Source organism: Olea europaea, chromosome 11 (assembly GCF_002742605.1).
Source record: "Olea europaea var. sylvestris chromosome 11, O_europaea_v1, whole genome shotgun sequence".
NCBI classification, from domain to species: Eukaryota; Viridiplantae; Streptophyta; class Magnoliopsida; order Lamiales; family Oleaceae; genus Olea; species Olea europaea.
The window spans coordinates 14,524,996-14,534,484 of record NC_036247.1 but is presented as its reverse complement, the minus strand read 5'-3'; the positions used below and the strand labels follow the sequence as shown (position 1 = coordinate 14,534,484).

Here is a 9,489-nt window from a genome sequence, read left to right as displayed (position 1 = left end):
CGAACGTTAGAGATTAACCACCGACACTCAGATAGTTATCCATGTGGAATCTCTCGACGGGTCTCCAATGTTTTGTTCTATAACAAACATCCACGTGTTCATTTAAGTGTCACCACACTTTAGCTTGTGAGATTAGCTACTTACTTCACAAGTAAGAAATGTCACACGTGATGGTCTATCCGTAATAACGATATCCGTATCTCGTTATTACTTACGACCACGGATGATTCAAGATTCAATCAGATGTAATTTGTATCTCAAAATCACAACTCCTTGTGATTAACAAATTACAAATATTTGAATCTACGGATTCTATTATTTATTTAATTGTCTATTAATTAAATAATAGATCTGCCATTTAATTGCATTAATTATATATAAAAGTATTTATGTCCAAAGTTGATTGGACCTAGGGCATAATACTTACACCTTTTTCATCCACTTTAATGAGCTCAACAAAGTAAACATGTTACGCCTTATAGCCAGCTAATCACGGATTTGGTCCCAAACATCTTTGCTAACCGGGCATAAAAAGAAAAGATGATGGGCAGTTTCCTCCATTAGTCCACAAAGAGAGTATTTTGGTCCATTTGAAGAGATAGTAATCTGTCTTTTGTTTGCAATTTGGCCCGAACAACTAACCAAAGGATGAAAGCATGCTTAGAAGTGATAGATCCATCCCAAATTGAGGTTGCCCACACTGCTTTAACTCCTTTTGAAGATATACTTAGTCGATAATGAATATTACAACCATAGTTGTTAAAAAATAAGTCTCACATTAGTCACTTATAAAACATAGAGTTAATATATAGCTCCCGTTTGGTCCCAATTAAATCTCATCAAATTAAATTAAAATTTTCTCTCATATTTTCAATCACACAATCTCTAATAAAATAATATTACATGTAAATCTAAAACTTTTCATTCTTTTACAACTATCAATTTTTTTTAAATAAAATACTATTCTCCCCATTATAATAAAAAATAATGGGGCCCAAATCGGGGCATAAGGCTTTGAACCTTTGGATTCCTATTAACTATTGAAATTTAGAGTTCCATCTAAAAATGTTATATGTTGATTGTTTACTTTGTAATACTTCTACGTGTGATTTTATCGATTAGCATGCCCTACGAGATGGAGTATCTTAAGTATAATAGATAGCATCTTTAAATTTGGAGTGTAATCTTTCCACCCATTTTTATAATGCTCTTTATTTTAGCTCTTTATTTTATTGTTTCAATAAACATTTATTGATTTTGACTCCTCCTTTGTTTAACATGTGTTTTTAATATAACAATGACCAATCAATTTAAGCATGATTTTAATAATTTAAGAAGTATAGTATTGAAGTATGTATCTCATTAATACGGTCATTATAAAGTAAAAACATAAAGTAAGTTTGATTCTCTAAACTAAATAATCACATCCACTCTTTATTTTAAAAAGTTAAAATAGAAAGGTCTTGAAATTTATTTTTAAATATTACTCTAAAATAGAGAATATCGTATATTTAGAGAGTCCACTGAATGTACTCTTTAAGGAATAATTTCAATATGACTATAAATATTAAATAATCAATATTTAAGAGTTTATTCTACTCCTCTTAAATTGATATTTTATAATGGAATCTGAAGCTAATGATGAAGCATGTACGACGTCCACTTAAAGTTCCAAAAGTTGAGTGCACTGTTTACTTCAAATTTTGGGGGAATTCAGATGATCTAGTTCGTTAGATGATACTTCTTTCCTCATTAAAATGAAAAATATGACCGTTATCTATCACATCAAGCCAACAAATTTGAATTTTTATCTATTGTGTGGGGCCCATAACGGCTATATTTTTCATTCTCATTCTTCCAAAAATGAGAAACAAACGGGGCCTAGGTGTGGTTTTTTTTATTTTTTTTATTTTTTATGGACTTCCAATTATTTCATTCCAAGAGGGTACTTTGCCAGAATTCTCGCAGATGAACCAAATTGACTCGACTGCGAAATCAACCATCATCCCTCCTAGTGATTGAATTAGAAGTGATGAAATACTAATGAGAATTTTTAAATGGAACCTTTGATTTTATATCTAACTATAGATCGAATATATATTAAAGTACATGCACTTCTTATAACATAATTATCTTTATTAATCTTCAAGGATCTTGATTCTTGATTGTCGGCTATTTTGGAAACAATGAGAAATTTGAATTTTTATGAAAGTATTTATAAAATTATTTAAATTTGAATTTTGATTACCCCTTAAACTTTGTTGCAAAGGAAAGAAGAAGGAGCATATGGAAAATAAAATTTTCAAATGAGATAATTTTGGGGTCTAGTTTTCAAATACTGGTGCATTTTGGTGTAAGCAAAAAGAGAAATTTGAGGAAACTGAATTCAATTCTATTTTTCAAGCCAGTACCAAGAATTGAATTGAAATAGATAAATTTTTGATGATGCACGATTCCAAAAATGACCTATTTAGTAGAGGAATTGAAGTTGAATCAACCGGTTCTATATGGTTCAGTTTGATTCCTTCGGTTCTAGGAAAAAATAACCACCCCTAGATTGAGCTTACTAACTTGTTGAATTACGTTGACGTCCTAACAAAATCTAGTTACTAGCATATTAATTAAATCATTCACACAAGTACCTGTAAATTAATTGAAGTTGGTCTCAAATATATTTTTTTGTCCACACATTTTGTAAGATCTACAACTTACTAATCATTTATTATCTACACATTCGATAAGATAAACAACTTATAATAACTTAAAAACACGATTAAACAAAAAATATTGTTTTCTCATAGGCCTAAATATAACTTGGAAAAAGGTAAATCTAATCTTTTAAACAAATTTGGAGTGATTTGTTTGTTTAGTTCCATGCCATGCAACAGAGAGCTTTTAGTTTTTTTCCCTTGCACCGACCATGCACAGTGTCTCATTTTGGGACCTCACATCAGATATATATTGAATTGAATCGCGTTTACAGCTCAAGCATTTTTGTAAGATTTTTTTTTTTTTGCTTTTTTTCAAATTAAGCAATTAAGTTTCATCTTCACTTCACTTTAGAACAACTTATAGAAATCTTGACGTGATTAACAGAAATAATGATGAGATGTAGAAAACATTTGCTTAGTATGTTATTTTCAATAATCTTATTATACATATATGTATATTAATGTTAGATAAGTTGTGCCAATGGATTCAAGACTAGTGATTTTTCTTACTATATGTCATCAATTTCGTTAAATTAGCTGAACTGAAATATAATGAAAGTAATTTAAATCTTACAAATAGGATTTGAAGTAATTTTAAACAAGGATTTTGCTATCTATACATAAAAATTGTATGGTTACCAAAAATGATGTGAAGGGAAAAGATTAGATGACAAAGTTGACTGTATTTTAAATTAACAAATGATAGAGTTTCATGTAAACATTATACTATCCCTTATATAAATCTTGATATACATGTAGCAATGTCATTTAAACAGAATGAATAACGTAAAAGTAAGTCAAAATTTACTTTTAAGCATCATCAGAATGTAGGGAAGAAAAAAAATTAGAGAGCATGTTTGACTATATTGCAAGTAGTATCAAGTGGATATATTTAGGGGTAAAACTAATTTTAAATGATTATATCACTTTACCGAACGGATCTAGACAGAGGTGTGGATGACAATAAATGATGGGATGAAAAAATTGACTCTGTTGAAAATAATTCAATAATAAAATGTCATGTAACATTATATCTACTCTTCTATAAACATATCTGTACTGCGGTATGATTGGAATTTAAAGTCTGACTTACCATCAAGTTTCGATTATTTGATTTTGCTTAAAAAAAGTGTGTGAATAGATAAGTAGGAGAGAGGGGGAGGGGGGTAGCGGTTTTTTTACGCAACATCGACAATGAACTACAAAAACCTTAGGGGGTGTTCTCTTTGTGTTTCAGTTTTGTGTTTTGAGTTTTGAATTCATTTTGAGTTTTGTATTTTGAGTTTTTGTTTTGAAATTCTTGAAAATGCGTTCTTTTTGTTAGTTTCTCAAAAGAAAAAAAAATAATTTTTTTTTTAAAATTTTGAGAATCACCACAACACCACCTCAAAACACCAATTCATCTTCACTTCACTTTAGAACAACTTATAGAAATCTTGACGTGATTAACAGAAATAATGATGAGATGTAGAAAACATTTGCTTAGTATGTTATTTTCAATAATCTTATTATACATATATGTATATTAATGTTAGATAAGTTGTGCCAATGGATTCAAGACTAGTGATTTTTCTTACTATATGTCATCAATTTCGTTAAATTAGCTGAACTGAAATATAATGAAAGTAATTTAAATCTTACAAATAGGATTTGAAGTAATTTTAAACAAGGATTTTGCTATCTATACATAAAAATTGTATGGTTACCAAAAATGATGTGAAGGGAAAAGATTAGATGACAAAGTTGACTGTATTTTAAATTAACAAATGATAGAGTTTCATGTAAACATTATACTATCCCTTATATAAATCTTGATGTACATGTAGCAATGTCATTTAAACAAAATGAATAACGTAAAAGTAAGTCAAAATTTACTTTTAAGCATCATCAGAATGTAGGGAAGAAAAAAAATTAGAGAGCATGTTTGACTATATTGCAAGTAGTATCAAGTGGATATATTTAGGGGTAAAACTAATTTTAAATGATTATATCACTTTACCGAACGGATCTAGACAGAGGTGTGGTTGACAATAAATGATGGGATGAAAAAATTGACTCTGTTGAAAATAATTCAATAATAAAATGTCATGTAACATTATATCTACTCTTCTATAAACATATATGTACTGCGGTATGATTGGAATTTAAAGTCTGACTTACCATCAAGTTTCGATTATTTGATTTTGCTTAAAAAAAGTGTGTGAATAGATAAGTTGGAGAGAGGGGGAGGGGGGTAGCGGTTTTTTTACGCAACATCGACAATGAATTACAAAAACCTTAATTTCCCAGAATTTCCAATTCTCAACGCGTGATAAATAGTATATATACACACACGTTTCTCTGCTGCCGTATTCATCAACACCCAATTTTTTTTGCTCGCGTGATAAATAGTATATGTATACACACGTTTCTCTGCTGCCGCATTCATCAACACCCAATTTTTTTGCTCGACCACACTTTCAGATTTCGCACAGGGCACTCAAATGGATAACACCGGCGACATTGAAAACTCTCGGCCGATAAACGGCCGAGCAACGCTGCTAGCACGGTGTTCGATCACTATTTTGATTCTACTTCTGCTAGCAATCATTTCGTTTAGCCTCATATTATGGCTAATATTCAGTCCCCGCCTGCCGGAATTTAACGTCGAATCCCTCTCTGTATCAAATGCCAACGTTTCAATGGAGTTCACAGTGAAGAATCCAAACCGGAAAATAAACCTCTGGTTTTCTGGTTTTGACGTTGTACTGTTACATGAAAATTGCGAGATTTTGAAGGGTACTGTGAAGGTTTTTTCTCCGAGGAAGAGGAGTGAAGCAAGAATGACGGTGAACTGGACTAACAGTGGGAAAATGAAGAATTTGGGCTTGGATCTGAGCAAAAAAGAAGTGGATTTTGATGTGAAAATGAATGGAACGGCTTGCTTTAAAGCTGGGAAATGGATGAACGAGAAAAAATCAGTGCAAGTTCTGTGCAAGAATTTGAAAACAGGAGACAGTGCAGAAGCTGATGGTTGTGTTTCTTCTTGACCTCCTTTTTCCCCTTTTTAGATTGCTTGAATATTCGTTGTAGATGTTGAACAATTGGGGGTGTGTTTAGTAGTAAGCCCCCGTTTGCCCTCCATTTTATAGAAGTGAAAATGAGTGGAATAATATTTTTTTAAAAAATGAGTGATTAAAAAAGTAGGAAAATTTTTCAGTTTACGTATAATATTATTTTATGGAAGATTATGTGGTCTAAAATAGAAGAGAGAAAAATTAAATTTAATGTAATGAAAATTAATGTGGGCCAAACACGTGTTACAAAATTTACAAGTGTCCAAATCGTTAATCACGTAACAAGTTCTTGACAAATTATTTTTATTCCATTTGTTAGGTATGTTTTGATTCTTGACTCTTAATAGTTTAAATTTTATATTCTGCTTTTAAAAGGGTTTAATAATTGTGTAATTTTCTTTGAAATTTAAGTAGATTTTGAAAACTCAAAATTGACTAGTCATGTGTCAGAATAGAATCTACATGGCTCAAGTGAGACGACGAGAGTAAATATATAGAAGACGTGGGGAGATTTGGAGAAGTTTTGCGGATGAATTTGAAATCAATGAAATTGACTTATCGCGAACTAAAGACAAAGTAAATAATCAATGGAGGTTGAATAATTGATAAAAAGAGATAAAAACAAAATTTTGGAGGTGAACCGATCAGTTTGGGGAGAAATCGGCCAGTTCAGGATTTTTTAATAGGATTCTAAATATCCGAACTTTTATTCGTATCCGGACCAAATTAATTCTTGACTATCAATAGAAAAACTTATTCAGTACTAATCCTTTCATTTGCTTTATTTTATAGTTTTTAACGTACATAGGCAAAGCATAAGCACAATGTTATTCGTCTCTCGGGACATAATTCAATGGTGCAAATGACATGAGTGAGGTAGTCTCAACCTTTCTGACAGTCGTAGTGATATTCGATTCCTGAAATATGGAATTTGACTATTTGTGGACACCAATATATGAGCAAGCTCTTGTTCCTTGGTCCGCTAAGACATATCCAACGATTTATCTCCTTCACAATGCTCTAAGGGCGAAGCGGGGCAGTGGGGGCCCTCAAAATTGGTGTTCAACCTTTTTTAAGCACAATGCTATTCACTAGAACTAAACCTAGACGCGATCAATGATAGACCAAATTGGCAGCCAAGTTGAACACTCCAACAAAAGAAGTCTAATTTATTTATTTATTTATTTTTGGTTCTCTTTACCTTAGTGGAACTCTGTATATGTTGATGAGTTGAACGGAATCATATTACATTAAGAAAATTAGTGTCATCTTTACTGAAAGGAATGATTGTAGTACGATTCAAAAAAATAATTATCGTTGCATAAATATTGACCCAAAACTTTTTCACTCCTTTTATGCTTTTAACCATATTTACAAAGATAAATATTAAGAAAATGAATAAATAATTAACGATGTTTTAAATGAAGATTGTAATCCTCGTCCCGTTTTTGCACTACCTCCGAAAATATTTAAGGAAGGCAAACAATATCTTAATCTCCGACCCCATTCCGTACCATCCCACTGCTAACCTTAAACAAATCTCATATTGATATTATCATTCATATTTGTAAGCGAGATCATTCTCATGTAGTATGACAGATAATGTTAAATAAAATTATAAAAATTATTAAATATATGAATATAAAATTAACTTTATTATACTTATCGTTCAATGTAACTTCATCCAAGAATCATCACAATTTGAATATATAGTTCCTATTTGATGGGAATTAAAATCAAATTTTTAATGAATTTTGATAACTAAAAAATTTATAAAATGTATTTTCAAAAAATACGAATTCAATAAACTGTATAATTAAAATTAATTTTAATTTAATCAAAATTTAGATTTTAATTCCTATCAAACCACACATAAAATATTCTCCACATTTTTTTTTCGTGTAACATACTTTTTCGGTGCAATATACGGTACCATTCGGATGCTCCCGTACGCCGTACACTTCTGATAGATACAATACAAAACATAGCCCAGACAATATTTCTATAATCTACGACTATGGAAGACCCGAATAGACCCGTCACAGGCTACCCCGCCTCGGCCCATAATTCGTATCCCAACGGTTACGCCATCGGCGCCAATCCACCTCCGTCCGGCACCGGTTACCCTTACGCAGCCCCTCCTCCAACTACCGGCCACTACAGTTACCAGAATAACCCTTACAACCAGCAGAATTACAACCAGGACCCGTACTCCGCCCGCCGCGCCACCTGTATCCGCCGCATCTTCGCCTTTGTTATTGGGCTTATTATTATATTGGGTACCATCACTTTTATTGTCTGGCTTGTCCTCCGACCCCAGCTCCCCGAGTTCCGAGTTGACTCGTTTTCCGTTTCTAATTTCACCGTCGGTAATAATTCTCTAGTCTCGTTCACTTCGGAGGTTCAGATCACTGCCCGGAACCCGAATAAGAAAATGAAACTTGGTTACGATCATATTATGGCAAAGGTTTTTTACAAATCAGAGTCTCTTGCTGATACTTCCATTCCTCCGTTTTACCAAGATACCAAAAATGAAACTTCCATAACGGCGAACTTCGCAGCAGCTGGGAGTTATGTGGATAAGAGGGTAGTTGATGGGATAAATTGGGATAGGAGCAAGAATGGGAATGTGGGATTCAATTTGAGGATGATTTCTAGGGTTAAGTTCGAGGCAAAGGCGTGGAGGACGAGAAGAAGGTTTTTGAAGGTGTTTTGTGGGGATCTGGTTGTTGGGATTACAAGCAATGCGAGATCCGGTATGTTAACCGGTGGGCCAAAGCAGTGCCGTGCTGGGATCTGAGGTGAACTAATGAATTTTTATTTTTTTTTTTTTTTTTTTTGGTTAAATTATTAGGTAATCTTTGTTGGGTGTTTTAAATTTGTTGAGCATGGATGAATGTAATTTTGCAATGGATATAGGATAATATCTGTGATGTACAGTTAAATTTCTTGCCTTTTCTTTTAAATTTTGATTATGGCTGGTTTATTTGTTGTTCAATATGATATTTGGTTCACATTCATTTTGTCAATGATATCTATCTTTGAGGAGTGAGAATCAGAGGTTTTCGATTGGTGCCAATGAAGAATGACATTTTTAGTGTGAAAATACATATTGCAATTACACAGTGGACTGGATTGTATTGTTTGCATGTTGATTTCTATGTTCTCGATTTTGGAAATGTTTTCTAAATGCGTGGCATATGAAAACTAATATCAGCTGACAATGGCAATCCAGTCCACTGTGTAATTACAATGTGTACTTGTTGTGACTATTTGTACGTTACAGTTATTGGTTTATCCATTGCTGGATATGAACGTGGCTATTAGTTAGTGCATCGAATGTAGAGGTTTTAAGTTAGAAATGTGAGTTTTGGAAAGAAAAGTTAGATTTGCTGTTAATCATTCTGCACTATTTGATGCTATATATATGTGTCATAAGATTGTAGATGGAAATAGTGGTTTGAGAGGGAAACTTGTATTTTTAACGGAAAATATAAGAATGCTCAAGTGCTTTAATATTCTTATACATATTATCTATGATGATCAAATCATATTAGTTCTATTTCTAGACTTTGCACTTAGGAAGTGTTGTATTGTTTGCATGTTGATTCCTATGTTCCCCATTTTGGAGATGTTTTGAATGTGTGGCATGTGAACTACTTCAATATCATCTCACATCTCACAGTGGCTACCCAATCCATTGTGTAATTGCGATGCCTACA

The 9,489-nt window shown here is 32.3% G+C and overlaps 2 protein-coding genes across 2 annotated transcripts; both read left to right on the top strand.

Moving 5' to 3' along the window:
• Nucleotides 1–5,194: 5,194 nt before the first annotated feature.
• On the top strand, nucleotides 5,195–5,740 carry LOC111404506. The gene has a single exon (XM_023033301.1). It carries the CDS (start codon nucleotides 5,195–5,197, stop codon nucleotides 5,738–5,740), a length of 546 nt encoding a protein of 181 aa, XP_022889069.1.
• Nucleotides 5,741–7,745: 2,005 nt separating this feature from the next.
• Nucleotides 7,746–8,785, top strand: LOC111403529 (NDR1/HIN1-like protein 10). The gene has a single exon (XM_023032072.1). The coding sequence runs from the start codon at nucleotides 7,785–7,787 to the stop codon at nucleotides 8,565–8,567; it is 783 nt and encodes a 260-aa protein (XP_022887840.1). The 5' UTR covers nucleotides 7,746–7,784; the 3' UTR covers nucleotides 8,568–8,785.
• Nucleotides 8,786–9,489: the final 704 nt, after the last annotated feature.